Below are 22864 nucleotides of genomic sequence, written 5' to 3'. Positions count from 1 at the left end.
ATCTGGTCAGCTGGATCCTCCCCACCCCTGCCAAATCAAAAGCTTATTCCTTTAAGAGAAAATTTATTAAAAATATAACATTTTAGAAGGAAAACAATTTTTTCAGAACTTCAATAAACAGATCTCTGATTTAATATAATAAAAGAAAAATTCCCTAAGTTCTAAATATTTAGTCTTTGTATCCAATTTAACATAGTTAAGAATGTTGTTGTTAGATGTTGTTGAGTCGATTTTGACTCACAGCGACCCCGCACGATAGCATACAACCGCCCCATAGGGCTTTCTAGGCTGTAATCTCTACAGAAGCCTAGGTCTTTCTGCTGCAGAGCAGCTGGGGGGTTCAAACTGCCAATCTTTGGGTTAACAGCCAAAAGCTTAACCATTAAGCCACCAGGGCTCCTTAGTCAAGGATGAAACATGGTACATTTCACTTGTTTCTGAGACTGATGCCCGTGAACTTTAACTTACCTCAAATAAAGCGCGAATGATAACTGGAAGAAGAAAGGCAGCCGTTTTTCCTGAGCCAGTATCAGCACTGGCCAGAATGTCTCTTCCCTGAAGTCCAACAGGAATCATCTGCATTTGGATGGGGGTTGGAACTTCATAGCCTGATTTCTTCAAGTTGTGACTCAAAGCCTCAGGGAAACCACAGTGTTCAAACTCAACAATGGGCCTGGTGACTTCTTGCCCTTGAACTACAATTCCTAGCTGCTGTTTAAGATGTTCGATCTGATCCTCCTCAAGGCTCAAAATAAAGGGGTGCTCTTTATAGACATAAAAAGCACTAAGTGGAGATTCTGCCTCCGAATCAGCTTTTTGTGGACTGCTGAGTTTTCCTTTCTCTTCCTGTTCCTTAACTTGTAGCAGGTGTTTTGCTTTACACTCCAAGCTACACACATCTTCATCTGTCTGATCACAGATATACTCACCATAACGACCACAGATAACACAGACCGGCTCCCCAGGTTCTGCCCAGCGCTGTGTTTTGGAAAATGATTTCACAGGCTCCTCAGAAAGATCACTGTCCTTTGTACCCTGCTCAGATCCTACCAAACAAACCTCAGCCACCTGGTCACCTGGATTGGGGAAGAGGCCTGATTCAGGGCTGGGCCTGTCCAGTGCTGAAGCTTCTTTTGTACCTAAAGCATCTGCAGCACCTGTGTCTTCATCCAGCTGAAGGTCTTCTGCTTGTGATCTACTTTTCTTAGCCACACAGCCTTTGCTGTCATCATTAGCATTCCTCTTGATTTTGAGAGACCTTGGAACAAACATCTTTCAATATTCTGTTGAGGAAATTATACAAAATTTATTTAACCCTCAGTAAAGTTCGTACCTTTTTTTTAAAGTTCGTACCTTACATAAAGTGCCACGTGATGACCCTAGAATCAGTCCAGCATCCCTGGACTTAGACTCAAAGGAATCGAGAAGACATCATGACACTGCTTACACCAAGCTTTTCTTCCATTCGCAATTTTCCTCCAAGAAAAAAACAGAGCAGTCTGCCACACACACCACTGGTGAAGCATTGCACACTCCCGTGCACAGAGTCTATTTCTAGTTTACTACTTTCACTTTGAAATGACAGAAACTCTGGAATACATTCTTCTACTATATTTTTACAAAAGAAGATGGGAGGCGATACTTCACAATTGCTCTTGTTAGGTGCTGTGAAGTCAGTTCTCATAGCAACCCTATATACAAGAGAATGAAACACTTCCCCATTCTGAGCCATCCTCACAATCGTTATGTTTGAGCCCACTGTTGCAGACACTATGTCAATCCATCTCACTGAGGGTCTTCCAATTAGAATCTTGAAAACTGAAGTCACAGAAGCCATAGAGAAAAATACTATTTTTATATAATAATAATAAATAATAATAATAAAAACCCAACACATACATAATGCTTATTATGTGTCAAGCAGTGCTTAGTACTTTACATATTGTTGTTTGTCTTAGTCGATTCAACTGACAACCATGTAAATTAGGTTAATACCAAAAAATAAAAAACAAAACCCACTGTCATCAATCAAGTCAATTCTGACTCATAGTAGCCCTGTGTAGAACTGCTCCATAGGGTTTCCAAGGCAAGCAAACTACCACCTTTCTCCAGCAGCGTGGCCGGTGGGTTTGCACCACCAACTTTCGGTTTACAGCCCAGTGCTTAACTCTTGTCTCACCGAAGTACCCTAAATTAGGTTAACCAAACCAAACCCCAAACTTCAAGAGGATTTCGATTCATAGTGACCCTATAGGACAGTAGAACTCCCCTATAGGACAGAGTAGAACTGCCCCACAGGGTTTCCAAGGAGCTGCCGGTGGATTTGAACTACCCGCCTTCTGGTTAGCAGCACAGCTCTTAACCACTGCACCACCAGGGTTCCAAAATTAGGTTAGTACTACCTAATCTATACTCACAAATATTTTAGGCTCATTCTACACATTAGGAAATTAAGCCTCAGAGAGATTAAGTCACTTATCCGAGCTCACACAATTCTTAAATGTTAGAACTCTGGTACTCTGGCTCCGAACTCTCAACCATAATAACTATACCTATTTACCACAAAAAATATGTTTTTGCAAAAGGATAGTGGTTGATATAAAGAATTTCAATCTAATTTTTAGACTATCAAATAAACTAATTTCTTTTTCCAAAAAAAATTTCTTAGGATAAATTGCCAGAGCCCACTTTCCAGGAAAATTTCAACAAAACTGCAAACGAGGACTTAGAATTACTAAAAAAAAAAAAAAAAATTTTTTTTTTTTTTTTTTAGTCTCCGATAATGTCAGGGGTAGCGTAGGGAAGGGGGTGGCCCTATGTGGGCGGGAAAGAGCTTGGAACGCGAAGTCCCCAAATGGCGAAACGGAACCGCTCCAGCAGAGCCAACAGGGCAGGCGGGCGACGCACCCTTCCGCGGTTGCCAACACCCCCTCGCGCGCTCCCGGACCCCGCCTCGGGCGTCGCCCCACACCCCTGAAGCGCGAACACGTCACGGCGCTGCTAGGAGACGGTGAGGGGGTGCCGGGTTCCGGACTGAGGACCGGGATGGGGAGCTGGGGGAGGGGGAACATATACTGCAGCGGCGGCCTAGCGCCCGGATCCCGGAGCACGGGGAGCGGGACCGGAAGGAGGCCCGAGCTGTCGGGGCCCGCGGCAAGCTCACCCGCGCGGACCTGGGGCCGCATCCGCTTGTGCTCGGAAACGGCTCCTTCTTCGAGGCGCTGGGCCGGGCTTCCTGCCGACACGCCCGGACGGGCTCGTCTAGACTGCGGCCTGGGCGGGGCTGTACGGAGCGCTGGATCCACTTCTCCGGGTTTTGGGAAGGGGCCGCGACGGGCCTTTTGCGCGGCGAGGGAGGTGGAGCCACCGCGGGAGGCGGAGTTTGGCTGGGGGCGGGCCTCGGGGGCAGGGAGGCAGGCAGACAGGAGGCGCGGGCCTCCAGGCAGGGAGGCAGGCAGGCAGGAGGGGCGGGCGGAGGGGCGGGGAGGCAGGCAGGAGAGGGCGGGCCTCGGGGCAGGCAGGGAGGCAGGCAGGCAGGAGGGGCGGGCGGAGGGGCGGGGAGGCAGGCAGGAGAGGGCGGGCCTCGGGGCAGGCAGGGAGGCAGGCAGGCAGGAGGGGCGGGCGGAGGGGCGGGGAGGCAGGCAGGAGAGGGCGGGCCTCGGGGCAGGCAGGGAGGCAGGCAGACAGGAGAGGCGGGCCTCGGGGGCAGGGAGGCAGGCAGGCAGGAGGGGCGGGCCTCCGGGCAGGGAGGCAGGCAGGCAGGAGGGGCGGGCCTCCGGGCAGGGAGGCAGGCAGGCAGGAGGGGCGGGCGGAGGGGCGGGGAGGCAGGCAGGAGAGGGCGGGCCTCGGGGCAGGCAGGGAGGCAGGCAGGCAGGAGGGGCGGGCGGAGGGGCGGGGAGGCAGGCAGGAGAGGGCGGGCCTCGGGGCAGGCAGGGAGGCAGGCAGGCAGGAGGGGCGGGCGGAGGGGCGGGGAGGCAGGCAGGAGAGGGCGGGCCTCGGGGCAGGCAGGGAGGCAGGCAGACAGGAGAGGCGGGCCTCGGGGGCAGGGAGGCAGGCAGGCAGGAGGGGCGGGCCTCCGGGCAGGGAGGCAGGCAGGCAGGAGGGGCGGGCCTCCGGGCAGGGAGGCAGGCAGGCAGGAGGCGCGGGCCTCCGGGCAGGGAGGCAGGCAGGCAGGAGGCGCGGGCCTCGGGGCAGGCAGGCAGGCAGCAGGGGCGGGCGGAGGGGCGGGGAGGCAGGCAGGAGAGGGCGGGCCTCGGGGCAGGCAGGGAGGCAGGCAGGCAGGAGAGGCGGGCCTCGGGGGCAGGGAGGCAGGCAGGCAGGAGGGGCGGGCCTCGGGGGCAGGGAGGCAGGCAGGCAGGAGGGGCGGGCCTCGGGGCAGGGAGGCAGGAAGGCAGGAGGGGCGGGCCTCGGGGCAGGCAGGCAGGCAGGCAGCAGGGGCGGGCGGAGGGGCGGGGAGGCAGGCAGGAGGGGCAGGCCTAGGGGGCAGGGAGGCAGGCAGGCAGGAGGGGCGGGCCTCGGGGCAGGGAGGCAGGAAGGCAGGAGGGGCGGGCCTCGGGGCAGGCAGGCAGGCAGGCAGGAGGGGCGGGCCTCGGGGCAGGCAGGCAGGCAGGCAGCAGGGGCGGGCGGAGGGGCGGGGAGGCAGGCAGGAGGGGCGGGCCGAGGGAAGCTCCGCGCCTTTTCCACACCCCGCTGCCCGCCCCTGGCGGCCGGCAATGCTTGAATTCCCCTGCTCCGCTTCGTTTTAAAGCCCGCCTCTGGCTGGGCTCGGCGCGCTGCGTGTTGAAGGGCAGGTCTGGAGCTCCTGTTGGAAGATTTTACGGAACCGTGGGCTGGGCCCGAGAAAGCGTCAGAGCGCCCGGAAGGGAGGAGGTGGCGCGGAGACCTGGCACACTTAGTGGGAAGTGTGAGGGAAGGAGGGAGGGCGGCGGCCCTGTAGGGCAGGGAAACCCTAGTCTGCTTTTACTGGGAGTGTAAGTCATCCCCCAAGCACCAGAAAGAAAACTCAGGTCACGGCTGGTGCCGTCTGTGGGTTGCCGTTTCTCTGCTTCGCCACGTGCCCGTAGCAGCTGGTAGCCGAGAAGTGAGGACGCGGTCACAGAAGGCAGAGGGAGAGGAAGGAGGAAAGCGGGGGTTGATGTCCTGAGAAATACCTGATTTTTATTGTTGTTGTTTCATCGGAAGTGTTTCACTCAGTGTAATATTTAATGAATACAAAGTATATATTTAACAAATACCTACGTCTTAAAGCACAATGAAACAAGAAATTTGTGAATCCACCATGTTGCCAGTATTCTACCGCTTGCTCCTTACCCGCTACGCTATCCTGAATTTTATCCTTCCCTTGCTATTTTTAGTAGTTTTATCATATTTGGATACAACCTTAAACAATTTGTTTTGTTTTTCTTGCTTTTGAGGTTTTATAAAAATACAATACATTCTCTCAAGGTGTAGCCTTCTGGGATTTGCTTTTATCACTCAACATTTGCCTCTTGATTCGTTACGTGTTGTTAAGCGTAGCATTAAACATTTATTTTCACTGATTCTATATTGAGTGACTGTAGCTCATATGGAGCCCTGGTGGCATAGTGGCTAAGAGCTCAGCTGCTAACCAAAAAGTCGGTAGTTCAAATCCACCAGCTGCTACTTGGAAACCCTATGGGGCAGTTCTACTCTGCCTTATAGGGTCACTATGAGTCTGAACCCACTCGAGGGCACCCAACAACAACAGCCTAGATTGTATATAGTAGTTTATCCATTTTTCCTGTGGACATGAGTTATCTCGTTTTTTGTTATTATCAGAGGCAGATTTACCATGAGTCTAACGGAGTTCAGGGCCCCTCACTCACAGGAACTCCTTCTATAGCCCTAAAAGAGGAGCGCTGGCAATGTGTTCACATGGTCATATGTTTTTGTAAAATCTGCAAAAGTAAGGTATTTAAAGCACAGTGGATTAGGACTACTTTCTCTTTGCACTCCAACCTCCCCTTCTTCAACTCCTCCCCTCTCCTTGGGCAGTGTTGAATAACTGCAGGCATTTTAGGAATAAGCAAAGGTGGAATTGAGTAAGAGATACTTTTACCTGGGTTCAGTGGAGGGTATTTATGTGTGTTCTTGTTATCCTATTGCTATTCCATTCAGAGTAAGAAGTTGGAGGGATAGATGCCCTATCAGGATATGAATGTGTCCTACTGTGCCCAGCTCCAGAAGTATGTGGATGGTAGAGAAGAAATATGGTTTGAAAATGGAGAACCAGAAGGTAGTCTGTAGAAAATTCTATCAGTCATCAGATGTGTAAAACTGTAAGCAGAGAATCTAGTTCTGACCAATGCCTAGTCAAATGGAAATTCTCTCTTTTCAGGATTGTTTTCAGTACTGTGGTAGGTATGATTGTAAATGCACTTCATGTTTTTTCTTTATTGGTAGGAATTACACAAAGTAAAATTTATCAGACTTTTACAGGGCAGGGCTTCCCAGCTCGGGACTAAGCCCTGCCTAGGTTCTTACCTTCTGACCAAGAATGACCAGGAGAGGCTCAGAGGTTCCACACGAACCAAGGTTTATTAGGGACAGAAAGTAAAAAGGCTCACGAGGGAGAGATGGAGAGGGATTTCCACCTACACTAGCCTCCAGTCTCTCACTGAACGAAGGATTTCTTAGGGCTTATAAAAGTTCTTAGGCGGGGGCGGGGCGGGGGGGAAGGCATTGTCTTTATTAATTAGATGGGTAGAGATTTCCAGGAGAAGGGGAGGGGTTATGAAAATCAAATGTGCATGGAGTTAGAATTCAAGAGGAACTTCCTCACAGAGGTTGCCGGAACCAAGATGGAGCCTGTCACAAAGGTTGTTGGGATGTCAAACAGGACTCATTCTGGGATGTTGTGCATGCGTGATGCCTCTGGATCTTGGTTTGAGCCCCAGCGAGGGGTCCCTGTTCATGTTTGTCCCATGTGGAAGGTTATTCATAGGCCACGTTGATCATTACTGCACACATTCTGCACCTGGGAGACCTTGAAAAACAACTCAGGAGAATTATCGGTAGTTTATAGTTGGTCAAGCACACAGGGCCTTGAAATGTAGCCCCATATTTTGTCTAAGCACCTAATTTGTTAATTACAAGTAGTTCTTGGGTGCCAGCAGTAAAAGTTATATGGTGGTCTGCCCTTAGGTTTAGATTTAATTATAGCTAGTCGAGCACACAGGGCCTTGAAATGTAGCCATTATTTAATTCAGCCAGCCGGATCTCTTCCCTGTCTCAAGACTCCCTGTAGGTCACAAACCTATAAAGAGCTATAGCGAATCTGCTGCTGGAGTTTTTTTCTTTGCACCCCAAACATCAATAATAAAAAACAAATCTCGACTAGATCATGCTACGAAAAAAACTCCATTGCCGTCGAGTCGATTCTGACTCATAGCGATGCTACTGGACGGAGTAGAACTGACCCACAGAGTTTCCAAGGAGGCCTGTTGGATTCAAACTGCAGACCTTTTGGTTAGCAGCCGTTGCACTTAACCACCACGCCACCAGGGTTTCCGAATCATGCTAATTAATTATCTTTTTATTCTCTCTATATAAAACAATATTACAGAAATTATTGCTACATGAAAAAAAAATGAAGAGGGGATCAAAGAATATGCAGCCAAAAAATGAAAAAAGATAAACCTGTTGCCATCTAGTTGATTCCCACTCAAAGCGACCCTACAGTACAGAGTAGAACTGCAGCGTGGGGTTTCCAGGGCTGTAATCTTTACGGCTGTAATCATGGGTTTGTTTTTTTTTTTAATCTTTACGGAAGCAGATTGCTACATCTTTCTCCCGTGGAGTGGCTAGTGGATTTGTATGGCCAACCTTGTGGTTGGCAGTGAGTGCTTAACCACTTTGCCACCAGGGCTCCTCTAGAGATGTGTGACATAATAAAAATATGATACTTCTCTGGGTTTTGTGATGTTTTAATTTGTGGTGATTTCTTTTCCTATTATAAACAAATAATAACTTTTGAACTTTTATTTAGAATTCTGTATCATTTGCTTAAACAGTCCCATTTCCCCCAATTATACAAACTCTGGCCCCACAGAACCTGGATTGGCCCCAGATTATTACTAACAAGGCTATATGTCTTGTGCTTTGCCTCTAAGGAGCCCTGGTGGCACGGTTAAGAGCTTGGCTGCTAACCAAAAGGTCAGCAGTTGGAATCCACCAGTCTCTCCTTGGAAACCCTGTGGGGCAATAGGGTCACTATGAGTTGGTGTCAACTGGAGGGCAAAAGATTTGATGCAGTCCTCTTGCATACGCATGCCTCTTGTATACCTGCCAGAGCATCCCAAGTGGTTTGGGTATGGGGGTGGTCAGCTTTGCAAAATAACGCTGAATTGTTTTCCAAAGTGGTTGTACCAATTTACACTGCCAGTAGCACTGATCAGCCTTTCCTGTTGTTTTACGTTCTCTCCTCTGCTGGTTATTATCAGACTTCTTAATTTTTGCCAGTCTACTGAGAATAAATCAGTGCCACGTTATGGTCTTAATTTGCATTCCCTAATTACTGATAAAGGAGCTCTGGTGGGCTCAGCTTTAACTAAAAGTTCAGTGGTTTGAGCCCACCATTGGTTCTGCAGGAGAAAAGACCTGGCAATCTGCTCCAATAAAGATTACAGCCTGGGAAACCCTATGAGTCATTTCTATTCTGTCTTATAGGGTCGCTATGAGTCAGAACCAACTCAAGGGCACACAACAACAATTGCTGATAAACTTGTGAATTTTTTCATATGTTAATTGATCATTCAGGTTTCCTCCTCCTCCTTTAAAATATATTATTAATACTAATCTTTTGTCAATTGTATGTGTTGCAAATATCTTCTCCCTGTTTATAGCTTTTCATTTTTTCAAAAATTTTAACTATTTAAAAAAAAATTAAATTTACAGATAATTTGCAGATTTGGTACAATGAATTCTAGTATAACCTTTATAGAGTATATATACAGAATTTTTGCTAAACCATTTGAGAATAAATTGCAGCATGTATCTGTGAAGACAAAGATACTCTCTTATATACCCCACAGAACAATTTTCAAATTTAGAGAGTTTAACATTGATGTAATACTAATATCTAATATACAGCTGTAGGGTAAAGGACCTAGTTTTACTTCAAGCAAGGTGGCATTTGTCCTTGTTTCTGGAGAAATAACCCTAAGAGCAATTTCGGCCACACCTGAGAATTTATGCTGCTGAGTGGGGGCCTGGGAAGACCACAAAAGACTCACCTGGGAAGCCGATATCAACTAGGTGCAGGAGGCACAATTTAGCCTATAATGCAGGACTGGCCGATAACCTGGAACCCTCAGGCTCAGAGAAATTCCTGGTTGATTAGAACATCTGCTCTTAGGAGGGTAGAACATCTCTTGGGACATGGAAGCTCTGCTCTGGGAACCCTCCCAGGTCTCACCTTATGTGTCTCTTCATTTGTATATATTTTGGCTATAATAAATCCGTAGTCATAAATACCGTATGTTGTTGTTAGGGGCCGTCAAGTCAGTTCCGACTCACAGCAACCCTATGAACAGAATGAAACACTGGCTGGCCCTGTGCCATCCTTACAATGGCTGCTATGTTTGAGCCAATTGTTGCAGCCAGGATATTAAAGAAGAGCCATGTTCTCAACTGCATTGCCAGAGTGGGCAGAGTCATTGTACAACATTTTAGCCTGAGACCTTATTTTCCCCTTTTAGGGGTGTAAGACAATAGAAGATAAATTTTATTATGCATAATACTATCAGGATGCAGACTAAAGAGTATCACTATCCAGCCTCCACCAGATTGAGTCCAGTACAACTAGATGGTGCCAGGCTACTACCACTGACTGCTCTGACAGGGATCTGTCAGATTTTTCTAGAGAAAAATGTAGAACAAATTTCTACAAAAAGAAAGACCATACTTGCTGGCCTGACAGAGACTGGAGAAACCCTGAGAGTAAGGCCACTCCTGAGGTTCGCCCCTCAGCCACAGATTGAACAGGCCCATGGAACAAAACAAGACTAGAGGGGCACATCAGCCCTGGGGCAGGGACTGGAAGGTAGGAGGGAACAGGAAAGCTGATAATAGGGAACCCAGGGTTGAGAATGGAGAGTGTTGACATGTCATGGGGTTGTTAACCAGTGTCATACAACAACGTGTGTACTGTTTGATGAGAAACTAGTTCGTTCTATAAACCTTCCTGTAAAGTTCAATTAAAAAAAAAATAACTATCCCTTGCAGTAGTGATCTAACCCATATACTTATTCCTGATGGTAACCAACCAAATAAATCTGGGATTCATAAGGGTGTTACAGTGTGACCAAATAGCTTGCAGTCTAATTCCATGTATACCTTGTTCTACTTCTCTTGTGTCATTTATCCAAATGCAACAAGAGGTATTTGGTACAGCACAAAATACACTTTCTTAGGCTAAAAAAAAAAAAAAATCTAAGGCTATTCTCTTATCTCATGTCAGCTTGGTTTATGAGGTAGGAGATCGCTGTTGTGTTTCCGTCCCCTTTAGCAACTTTGTCTGCTATTAGTCCCATAGTGATTGATAAATTTCTTAAAGATTTCTCCAATTCAACTATATGATAAGTAGGAATTAAATCTACCAACTATACACTGGGTGTTAGATCAATGGTTTCTTTTGACTGTAGTTGTAACAATTTGATGTTACTAGTATCATTACTATGAATATCTAAAGATAATCTTAAAATTCTCAAAGTGCATTGCCCATGCATTCACCAGGAATCTAAACAAGAGATTGCCCAAGTAAACTCACTGTCAGTTGGAAAGGGATCATTTAAAACCAGTATAGTTAGATCCACCACACACACACAAAGTTTGTCTAGAAACAAGGTATAGAAAAATTTACATGTGACAACCAGATTTTCCTTAAAGAATATGTGATTAACAAGATGATATAGGACTGACCTCTCCTGTTGGAGGTCTTCAGTTAATCTGTTTAAAACATACTAAGTGTTCTCGAGGGCAAGCTGCCCCTCCTTGGCTTACCTGTTAACAGTCATGGGTCACTTTCTCAGAAGCAGAAATGTCACAAAACTCTTTTTAAGAGAGAAGAACTTCAGTTAAATAATTAGAAGAAAGGAGTTTCTTATATCTAGAAAGTATGACTCTAAAACGTCAGCAATATTCCCACATAAAACTCATAGTTTCCTTTCATTTACTCAGTCTTATGTAGTTAATTTCTGTTCCACATGATTATGGATCAGCCACAGTCAGCTTCTGAATAGCAGTTCTGGAAATGTTATTCAGTCTAGTCACAGTCCTTTTCACAAGTCCAATATAGTCCATTTTTTCTGTTGAGATATTTTGGTCAAACATTCTCAACAAAGTATAAACTTACCTGCAGGTAACAAAACTTAATATGGCCATGATTAACTCATAAAAATAATACTCTTATAGTGAAAGATCTGAAAAAAATTAATTACAAGTGTAATGTGAAGCCCAAATAAAATCCTTTAAAAAAAACTTCAGGTAAAAATATCTCTAAATATAACCATTAACTGTATTTTTAAAGAGCTTCAGATATAATACATAATAGTCTTGAGACAATACAAGTCAGGATATACCAAGAATATACCAAAGATTCTCAGATCTTTAAATACCTGAATAAAGCTCATAGGTAAATGATGTGAATTCTCAAACCACTGCCATTGATAAAGTTGCCACCAAGTTAGCAATTAAGAGATAATGATAAAATTATGACATAATATTATGTATTTGCTATGTAACATTAGGCAAAAACAAAAGAGGAAGTACTAACGTTTAAGTCTTAACCCAAAGAGAATCAGGGTCTTTTTCTTGATTTTGACAACACCCTCCACGTAATTTATTAAATAAAACTTTTTAGCACTTTTCCTTTATAATTTTTGTGCGTGTGTGTGGCTTTCCATGAAGTTTCAGAGGTGTCAGGAGTTTATTATAGGTCACTTTGAAACAACATTTAAGTTATTTAACCAAAGATCTTAAAGTAAAAACCTTGGCTTTTTTTTCCAAAAGCCGGTGCAGCTTGGTTTTTGGCTTAGGAATCTTATTCTAATGAGAGGCTGAACCTCTGCCTTTGAGGCAGATTACACAAAGAATAAATTAACCCTTCAACTCAAAAATCAAAGAAAATTTTGTTATTTTAACAGCAAGAAACTCAATTTTTGTTTTATATTTTATTTATTGTTAAAATTCCTAAAAATCTCATAAATTAAACCATCAAACTTTGGTCAGGCAGAAAAAACTTTTGGCCATATTGTTACCAATCACCAATCTGACACAAAGGGTCCTTGTCTTTTCCCAAGTAAGAACACATGCGAAAGACAAACTTTATCTTCATCAAGCTTTATTTTGCTTGAGTCAAGCAAAAGGAGTCAGCGTGGGACTAAGCCTCTCCAAAAGGCTGACTCAAAAAGGGAAGCAAGGCTAGGGCTTATATGGGTTCGGTGGAGACGAGAGAATAATGAACAGTGGGCTTCTTTCGAGGAGTGGGTACTTCTCAGGAGGGCGGTGCCTGTTCATTAGGTTGCACGCGCATCTGGAATCCAAGATGGAACCCACTGATATTCAAGATGGAGTCCTTTCTGCAGCCCTTGGCATCACTTATTATGGGATATAGTGCAAGCATACCGATCTTCGGCACTACATCGCCATCTTCGGAGGGCTAAAGAAGGCTAAACAGTGGTCACACTTTGTTCATCTGTGCATGTGGGAGCTTGTAAAGGGGGAAGGGACTAGAAAAACACTAAGAAGGAGATTGTTCCAACCTTATCTCATGTTGACAGGGTGTGGTTCCTATTTACCCAACTTCTAGATGGTAATCTTTTAACAGCTCTTTTGTTCTGCCAGCACAGTTAACCCTATCTGTCTCAATATCAAATAAATTTCTTTTTAATAAACCTCTTAAATATTGTCTTTGTTTCATACCTCTTATGTTGCATTTCTTTAAACGGCAAAAATGAACATTCATTAGCAGACTCAAATACACACACATATATCCTTTCTCTTGTGGTATAAAAAGAAAAAGTATATAAGCTTAAATTATAACAAATATCTATCAACTCAATTTAACATCATTAAGTTACTTAAAAAGTCTTGGAAATTATTTGAAGCATGTATACCATAAAACTGTTGTTGAAAGAAACCCTATTTAAACATTCTAAGTTTTCATTCAACTTTTACTATTTCTCATATTTTCCCAATCTAATTTTAGCTCTTAAAGATTTTATCAGCTGGCTTTGGAAATCACAAAGTATCGATTGATCAATTCATTGATATGGATATAATTTTCAGTGTCTGGCTAAGGTTGGAAACATCCCCCCAGGCCATTTCAGGTGTGTGTCATTGTGATTTCCATTCTTTGGCTTCTTAAAGTTTCCCTACAACACAGAACTTATTTATAGCTTTTTTACAGTTGAGATCCACCCCATTTCTGGTAACTATACCAAAGCAGCAATTCTTTCCTGTCTTCCTTTTTTGTCTTAAAAGGGTCTCCACCTAGTTGGAAGGGGTCTTTCAAAAGCTTCCCTAGAGCTACATGGCCTTGGAGACTGGAGGCTGGAGAGGCCTGATCCAGCCCACTCTCTATTTTTGATTCAAGGTAGAAGACAAGATTAGGTCATTACAATTCATTTACATACATTTAAATTGACCTAGGCATTTTGAAAGAAAAAAGATAACTAATTTCTTTATTTCTGTTCTGGAACTGCTACTTTTACTTTAAGAAAAAACTATCCCTTTTCTTTAAATAAAACACATTTCATATAATATCTAGCTTAAGTTACTTGGAAAGGTTTCACTTCTAAGATTGACATACAGAACATAAAGATCTTGGTATACTTTTCAAATAGACCAATTTATATCAAAGTTTCTCCAAGTAGCTACTAAAATCTAAATCCTAAGACAGAGACAAGTTCCTATTTTTCTTGACAAGGAAACAGCTGAGGTTCAAAGCCTTACCAAAAAAAAAAAAAAAAAAATTCTCAGCCATAGCCACCAATCTAATACAAGACAGAAACTTAGACACAATGCTCTAGACCAGAAGCAAGCTGTCAGAACAAAAAGAGAAAGACCACATAAACATCAACACACTGAACATTACCACACAAAACAAGGATATGGAGAGTCTAGTTTCTTAAAGTGTACATAGCAAGGCAATGGAAAAAACAGGTTCTAGATAAAACTTATTAACTTTCCACAGCCTCAGATGGGGGAATATTAGGCCTTTTGACAAAACCTGAGCATTAAGGAAAGTTTCCCTAAAGAGTAAAATAACACAAATCAAAGCTCATTTTCCCAAAGTGGTCACTGAAATTGCAAATTACTTCTAGTATACTCAGCTCATAGTGTTAAAATATGAACCCCAAACCAGTGTCTCTGTAGCCGAGAGTAGAATCCAAGCACATTTATCAAGATATTATGCTCCAGGTTTCAAGCTTTTGGTTTTCTTTAAACTTAATTCTGATGGCTAGAGACCTAGTCTCTTATTTAGACCTTAAATATACTAGTTCCTCCAATTGGAAAGTATTGTTTGATGATTTTAATTTTAACATTGAGATTTTTTAATTGAGAAATTATATAAAACAGGTGCGGAACTACCACTTCTCCCTGAGAATTTGTCAAAACAGAGCACTATTTTCCAGGTTTTCTCTGAGCCACAAAAAGAAACCTAATGAGGGACATCACGGAGTTGAGACAGGTTTTACCTAGGCCAATGTGTACCTTCATCGTGCGAACGTGATCTTGTGGGTGGCAGGCAGCCTAGTGCTCTAGCCTGTCTCGCGACCACCTTGTCCTGTCATAGGAGTCTTAACTCTCGTGATGAGCACCAGCGACCACCCTAATGGCTTTTACTGGTCGACCCCTGGCTCAGATCTCTTTGAAAATAGAATTACTTCTTTAATGTTTCAAACCCCCAAATCCAGGCTTAAACTGTGGTTCACCAAGGGTTACTAGCTATCTTAAAACAAACGATCAAGCAAAAATCTAAGAAATATCCTCCTTAATCAAACAAATGGTTTTTCAAACAAATATGCTCAATAAAACTTAAGAAAACATGAGAAAAAGAACAAAAAGAATAAGTAAAGTCTCGCTTTTCCGAGAGCGCTCACCCTGTGGGTGTTGAAGGGACCTGAAGTGCGAATGCTTAGGTCCAGAAGATAGGACCTCTCTTTTTGCCAGCTTCTGCTCCACAGTCTGGGTCTCCTTGAGGACGACTGGATTCATGGTTTTAGAATCCCTGCAGCAACTAACCCTTGTAGGGTGAAAATATCACAAAGTTTAGTAAAGCAAAAATAAAGGTTTTATTCGGCATATATTCAAAAGACAAAAGTGGGAAGCAGACAAGCATGCTGCCAGAGCCATGTCTTTCTGTGTCTCTGTTCCCAGTTCTTAAGGATGCATCTTTTAGCGGGCTGCATTTCAGGATTCTTTGAACTTTCTCCATTCTCTAGATACACACACTTATACACTCACACAACCTAACCCAGTGCACCAATTTAACAGGTACCTGAGCCTTTTATGCCCTCAGTGGTCAATTCCTCCTGCTTCCCAAATAACCTCAGATTCTTAATGACCTCAACGGTCAATTTCTCCCACTTCTTGGGACTCTTCTAAGGCCTTACCTAGGAATTACCCTGTCATTTACCAAATAACCTCAGATTCCTAATACCCTCAAAGGTCAATTTCTCCCATTTCTTGGAACTCTTCTAAGGCCTTACCTAGGCAGTTAACAAACAACCCAGGTGTGTTTCATGTCTCTCACAGAGCCATCGTTTTGGGGCCTGGGGGAGCGGGGCGGGGCGGGGGGGGAATCGACTTTTAAAGCCGCTCCAAGGTCTCTAGGAGAAATTTCCTGGTGGTGCCAGACATTGGGGCTGTTCTGTTTTCCAATCCCCCTCAGGAACCAAGCAGATGGCTTCTGACTGGCTCACCAGGAATGTTACCAGGTGGAAATCCCAGATTCTTACTTGGCGTGACTCATATTGGCCAATAAATGAGAGACCAAGGTGAGAGAACAAAAACGCACCTTTATTTCGTTGTCCGAGGAAATGGAGTCAGTCGGAGCTTATTGCTGCCAAGACTGCTGGCCGATGGCAGGAAGGCAGGTTACTTTTGAAGAGGTTTAGAAGTAGGGAGTTCATACAAGTTATGCCAGACTACACAGACACAATGGGGTTTACATATAACCTCCAAGCAAAAGCAGGATTCAAATGCAAAACTGACGGCGGGAGGTGGCCAGCAAAGGAAATGATTTTGCAATATAACATTGTAGGGCAGGAAGCCAGGTAAAGAATACTGTACATGAGACAAAATCTCACAATCCTTGATTCTAAGAAGCATTCCGGGTATACTTCTTTGAAGACAGATTTGTTTATTAAGTTCATGGCATATTCAGTATTTTTCGACAACACCATAATTCAAAGGAATCAGTTCTTCTTCGGTCTTCCTTACTCACTGTTCAGCTTTCACATGCATATGAAGCAATTAAAAACACCATGGCTTGGCATACCAAAACAACAAAAAAAACTAAACCTATTTCCATAGGATTGATTCAAACTAGTAGTGACCCTAGAGGACAGAGTAGAGCTGCCTTATGGGTTTTCCAAGCAGTGGGTGATGGATTGGAACTGCTGACCTTTTGGTTAACAGCCAGTCTCTTAACCACTGTGCCACAAGAACTCCACATATGGCTTGATATGTTGTTGTTGTTGTTGTTGTTGTTGTTGTTGTTGTTGTTGTTAGGGGCCGTTGAGTCAGTTCTGACTCATAGCAACCCTATGTGCAACAAAACAAAATACGACCTGGTCCTGTGCCATCCTCACAATCATTGCTATGCTTGAGAGTATTGTTGCAGCCACTGTGTCAATCCATCTCGTCAAGGGTCTTCGTATTTTTTTGCTGACCCTCTACTTTACCAAGCATGATGTCCTCCTCCTCCAGGGACTGGTCCTTCCTGATAACAAGTGCAAAGTACGTGAGACGTAGTCTTGCCATCCTTGCTTCTAAGGAACATTCTGGCTGTACCTTTTCCAAGACAGATTTGTTTGTTCTTTCGGCAGTCCATGGTATATTCAATATTTTTCACCAACATCACACTTCAAAGGTGTCAGTTCTTCTTCAGTCTTCCTTATTCATTGTCCAGCTTTCGCATGCATATGAGGCAATCGAAAACTTTATGGCTTGGGTCAGGCATAAGTCTTCAAGGTGATATCTTTGCTTTTTAACACTTTAGAGAGGTCTTTTGCAGCAGATTTGCCCAATGCAATGCATTGTTTGATTTCTTGACTGTTGCTTCCATAGGTGTTGATTATGGATCCAAGTAAAATGAAATCCTTGATAACTTCAATGTTTTCTCCATTTATTGTGATGTTGTTTATTGGTCCAGTTGCGAGAATTTTTGTTTCCTTTATGTTAAGGTGTAATCCATATTGAAGGCTATGGTCTTTGATCTTCATCAGTAAGTGCTTCAAGTCCTCTTCACTTCCAGCAAGGAAGGTTCTGTCATCTGCATATCACAGGTTGTTAATGGGTTTTCCTCCAATCCTGATGCCCCTTTCTTCTTCATATAGTTCATCTTCTCGGATTATTTGCTCAGCATACAGATCGAATAGGTATGGTGAAAGGATACAACCCTGACACACACCTTTCCTGTCTTTAAACCAAGTGGTATCCCCTCATTCTGTTCAAATGACTGCCTCTGGATCTATGTACACGTTCCTCATGAGAAAAATTAAGAGTTCCAGAATTCTCATTCTTTGCAACATTATTCATAATTTGTTATGATCCACACAATTGAATGCCTTTGCATAGTCAATAAAACACAGGTAAACATCTTCCTGGTATTCTCTCCTTTCAACCAGGATCCATCTGACATCAGCACTGACATCCCTGGTTCCACGTCCTCTTCTGAATCCGGCTTAAATTTCTGGCAGTTCCCTGTTGATATATTGCTGCAGCCACTTATACTTGCATGTGATAGTAATGATATTGTTCAATAATTTCTGCATTCAGTTGAATCACCTTTCTTGGGAATAGGTGTAAACACAGATCTCTTCCAGTCAGTTTGCCAGGTAGCTGTCTTCCAAATTTCTTGGCACAGACAAGTGAGCTCTTCCAGCAGTGCATCTTTTTGTTGAAACATCTCAGTTGGTTTTCCATCAATTCCTGGAGCCTTGTTTTTTGTCATTGCCTTCAGTGCTGCTTGGACTTTTTCCTTCAGTACCATCGGCTCTTGATCACATGCTTGAAATAGTTCAAGATGGTATTGGCCATTTTGAATCAGACAATTATATGATCTACTATCCCAGGAAAAACAAATTGAAGAGGGATGGTGTTGCATTCATTGTCAAAAAGAACATTTGAAGATCTATGCTGAAGTACAATGCTGTCAGTGATAGGATAATATTCATACACCTACAAGGAAAACCAGTTAATATGACTATTATTCAAATTTATGTACCAATCATTAATGCCAAAGATGAAATTGAAGATTTTTACCAAATTCTGCAGTCTGAAATTGGTCAAACATGCAATTAAGATGCATTGATAGTGTCAAAGCAAACTGGAGCTTCTGTAAGAATTAAAGCAAAGAGAATTATTGAAGGAATAGAACAATCCTTCTCAGGCAGCACCTTGTGAGGATTCACGTAAGCACTCTAGTGAAAAGAATTTTTCATATAAAGTACAGAAAATTCAAGAATTTACAAGGAAAAAATTCTGATTGGTTGACGTTTACAAAGTCATACTTACACAAGACAATTATGAGATCGCTTAAACATTGTTCCGTTAATCATAGAGTTTGAGGCAGTTAACATCTTGTTAATCTATGGATATTTGGGGGGCCAACTTCCTGGGAGCATGCTATGAGAGGAAGGGAAGGAAGGGGAGCCCACAGGTTTCCTGAAGTATCCTGGCTGGCTGGCTTTTGAGAGTCAGCTCAGAATGAGTGTAAACAACAAAAATGGAGTCAACCTACTTCCTAGGCAGATACCAAGCACCTAGGTTTGTAGGACTCCTTCACAACCCCTCTGTCTTATCAAGAATTTCTATAGAAATTGGATGATCACTATTATAAGAGTGTCTTCTTCTGCATGGACTGATTTTTCTTGCATTTATTAGATGGCTGCCTATTTAAAATAAGCTTTTAAGGCTCCAGGCATACAGTTGCACACCATCTGTTTATTCATAGCTGCTTACCTTAATAAGACTTTAAGATCCTGGGGCTATCATACAGATAGCTGGGCACCACTGCCAATGTTTTCACCATGCCAGAGCTTGGACCTCTGCTTCTGTGATCTTTTAAGAAGGGGAGTGTAAGAGTAGGGCCAAATTAATAAGAATATTTGGCAGAAAGGGGCATTGGACAAGATGAAAAGCAAAACTGTCCTCTAAGGAATTGCCATTTCTTCAAATTACATGATCTTTTGCATAGCAAGTAGTAATGCATTGTGAGTACAAGCATTTGAAAGATATTTCATAAAACGTTTGATTAATCCTATGGTAATTATTATAATGATTAAGAGAATTAATCCAGTTTGTAAAATCGAACATAGCCAAGAAAAAATTTCAGTAAGTAGCCAACTAAAAATATCAAGAAAAGGGGAGTTGGACATATGGGGTAGTTAAAGCTATGTAGTTTTATAACTGGCTTGTATAAGATCTTGTTCTACTTTTCCTGATGAATTTATCCAAGTATAACAAGTGGTAATAGCAATTGTACAAACTCCTCCTTGTTGTACTAGAAGAAAATCAAGGGCAATTCCATTAACCAATACAACTCTGACAATAGAGTTTAAATGTTCTTGTTGGGCTTCTATGCTATCAGCTAGTTCATTTGTTATTTGCAACATAGTAGCAGAAAAATTGCAAATATATTTCTCAAATTTGAGAATACCTACAAGTGGAAAAAGGCCTTGGAGAAATGCCCATCTGTCCCTGGATCTGATCATTATAGGGTTTCATAATTGTTTCTGTGTCAGAAAAAGAGTTTCAGATCATTGGTCCAGTGTATACTTTCATTATAAGAGTGGAGATTCAGGAGGACTCCTAAAAAGCCAAGTCTACATTGACCTGTCATTTTTAAACTATCATGGTAATGCCTAAGCAAAGAGCTCATTATTCAGATTTGGGTTTTTATTAGTGGGGTATTTTGATCCCCTACCTAAAAAATATGTAACCATTAAGAGCATACATCATGTATTCCTGGTGCCATTTTGTAGAGAAGGAATATTTTGGTTGACTTTTACGAGCCATTCTTCAGTCAAAATTTATTACAAATAGACAATAGCCCTCAATATGTAGAGTGTTAAGTTCTATGACGAAAGGATGGCTAACCTTTGGTACCACTGCAAGGTCCTTGTATAAAAGTTTGAAGATACCTGGGATTCTTTGGGAGTATGAATGACCAATCTGTACATGGGTAAACTTCTCTGTATTTTCAGAACAGTTTTTCAAGCTTTCCTCTGTATCATTGACTCAAGAGTGTTGAGTTACATTGAAACATGGCACCTGGAGACTTGTTAATAATTCTGGAAGCTGTTACAACATGACACATATAGCCTATTTAAAATAAATATTAGGATTTACAATAGATCAGGTACACAGCTATAGTCAAATACAGGCAGAGCTAAAGGGTCTGAATCAGTATGTCCAGATTTGGGGATTTGATGGCAAACCCAACAGTTAGTCAGATTACCAGTACTGGCGGCTGATTTAGCTCATCTAACAAAGATATCATTCCAGGCATCAGTAAACATCCTGATATATAGTAAAAGAATATGCAAGAAAGCCTTCATAGTGGAAGAATATTAACTAAAAGTAATAGAGTAAGACAAATATAAAAATAATAGCTATGATAAAGGAAACTCCTCCTCCAGCTACTTGCATAGAAAAAAGAGAATATTAAAACAAGCGGTAACAACATCTAGTACAACAATTAATAGAAAGATAGCTACAAGTACAAAACAAATTGCAAAAATGTCAGTAGTCTGCATACCAGTCAATAAACTTAAGCTTGTTAAATAAGGCATTCTCAAAATACAGTCCTACAGTTCCAAGAACTTGCACGAAGTCTTTTCCATGACCTTGGGAAGAGCTAGCTGCTTCTGAAGTCATTTGCTTCTAGCCACAAGAGCATTTCATCTTCAGCTTAAGTCCTTCTGTAGTTTTAACAGGATCTTTAGCCTTCTTTAACTGAGACAGATGGATCCAAGTTTTAACTCTGTATTTCGGCAGCACAAGGGTTAGTGAGAAGGACTAAATATGTTTTTTTTTCCAACAAGGCTCCAGAGAATCTTTTAATTGGTGCCTCTTCCAATATACACAGCTGTCTGGTTCAATAGAAGGTAATCTTTTTATTCTTAAGTTTTGGCTGTCAAAAGCTTCTTTGATTCCTGAAATGTGCCTTTTAGAGTACTGAATCAAAGACTGACAATATTTCAATAATTCAGGTTGAACTAAACTAGAATCAATATAGATTGAGAAATAAGGAAGTGCCATAGGCCTTCCATTAATAATTTCATGTGGGGCTAATTTATGTGGCCCAAACAGAGTGGACCTAAAATTTAAGACTAAGGAATGAACCTTAGTCCAGGATAAGCCTAAGGACTCAGAAAGCTTGGCCAATTGGGTTTTTATTAGTCCATTAGTTCTTTTTACTAGCCCAAAACATTGAGGATGGTGAGGGTAAAGTCTTTGATAAATGGGAAAAAAAATCTCACATATCTCTGTAATAACTTGTCTACTAAAGTTAGTTCCCCTTTCATTGCAAAGAAGTGTTGGTGCTCCCCAATTGGGCATTATATCTTCAAGAAGTTTCTTAGCTACAAAGTTGCAGTGGCATGGAGGCTAGGAAAGGCTTCTACCCAATGTGAAAATCTGCAAACCATTACTAATATATATTTATAAACTTTTGAAGGTGGGAGCTGGATAAAATCTAACTGCCATTCAAGCATTGGTCCTGAAGGTAATGGGTATTTCCCAGGAGAAACTTTAAAAGGTTTGCCTGGGTTATAGTTGGAACGAATAGAGCAATGAGAGGGAATATACTTGGCACCTCAAAATATTGTCCCCACCAGTATTTTTTCCAAAATTTTAATCATGTTATCTCATCCTAAATGAGATCTTTCATGGAGAGCTCTCAAAATAGGAACATAAAATGATTTAAGTAAGACAAGCTTCTGATCAGGCCTGAGCCATAATTTAGTTAGGGGATCCTGATAACAATCTACTTTCTTCCATTTTTCAATTCCCTCAGTTTTAGCTAATTGTTTTTTTTTTTTTTAATTAATTTTTCTAAAGTTAATTCGCTAAGGTTATGATTATTTATGAACAAATCAGGGTAATCTTTTTCTGAAAATTGTAAATGGCAGGTCCATTTAGACAAAGGCCCAACTTAACGGTGTGTCAGGACTAAGCAGAAAGGGATGTAAATCTTCAATAGGATCAAAGGAAATAGGAAAATGGTTTGAATGAATTTAAGTCTGTTCTTAATTTGTAACTTCCACACATTTTGAAGCTTTGGTACTCTGAGACGAGGGCATTTGTAAACAAGTGGGGTTAATTACAGCAAGGGTGACCCAGGATCAATTAAAAATTTGCAGTGCTCTCCATTAATGTACATGGCTTAAGCTGTTTAACTTATAGCAATTCTTTTTCCAACGCCTGGGTTTCTTGCAATAATCGCAAGTACTGGGTTTAATGCCTCCAAAGGGCTTGGACTTGTTTTGCTGGTTAGGAGACTGTAATTGTTGTAATTTTAAAGCCATTAAGTTATTTGCCTTGGAGGTTTGGTTTGTTTCTAAAGTCTGAAAGAGTTGGTGAGCCAGATTAGCTAGTTCAGCAATGAGGG

At 42.4% G+C, this 22864-nt stretch overlaps 2 protein-coding genes across 4 annotated transcripts in view; both read right to left on the bottom strand.

The window, feature by feature from the left end:
- Positions 1-3347, bottom strand: part of DDX59 (DEAD-box helicase 59) — a 48722-nt gene extending 45375 nt beyond the window's left edge. Inside the window, exons 1-2 of one of the 3 annotated variants that reach the window (XM_064273430.1) lie at positions 3174-3347; positions 469-1283 (exon numbers count right to left, since the gene is read on the bottom strand). In XM_064273430.1, coding sequence (XP_064129500.1) covers positions 469-1272 — 804 coding nt within the window. In that variant the 5' untranslated portion in view covers positions 1273-1283; positions 3174-3347. The other 2 variants (XM_064273429.1, XM_003410205.4) reach the window with 2 other exon arrangements.
- LOC135228294 (basic proline-rich protein-like) lies at positions 2990-15240 on the bottom strand. The gene is made up of 3 exons (XM_064272993.1): positions 15126-15240; positions 4588-4801; positions 2990-4475 (listed from the first exon to the last, which is right to left on the bottom strand). Exons 1-3 carry the CDS (start codon positions 15238-15240, stop codon positions 2990-2992), a joined length of 1815 nt encoding a protein of 604 aa, XP_064129063.1.
- Between the last annotated feature and the right edge of the window lie 7624 nt (positions 15241-22864).

This window comes from Loxodonta africana, chromosome 20 (genome assembly GCF_030014295.1).
Source record: "Loxodonta africana isolate mLoxAfr1 chromosome 20, mLoxAfr1.hap2, whole genome shotgun sequence".
Classification (NCBI taxonomy): domain Eukaryota; kingdom Metazoa; phylum Chordata; class Mammalia; order Proboscidea; family Elephantidae; genus Loxodonta; species Loxodonta africana.
This window is presented reverse-complemented; position numbering and strand designations above follow the sequence as displayed.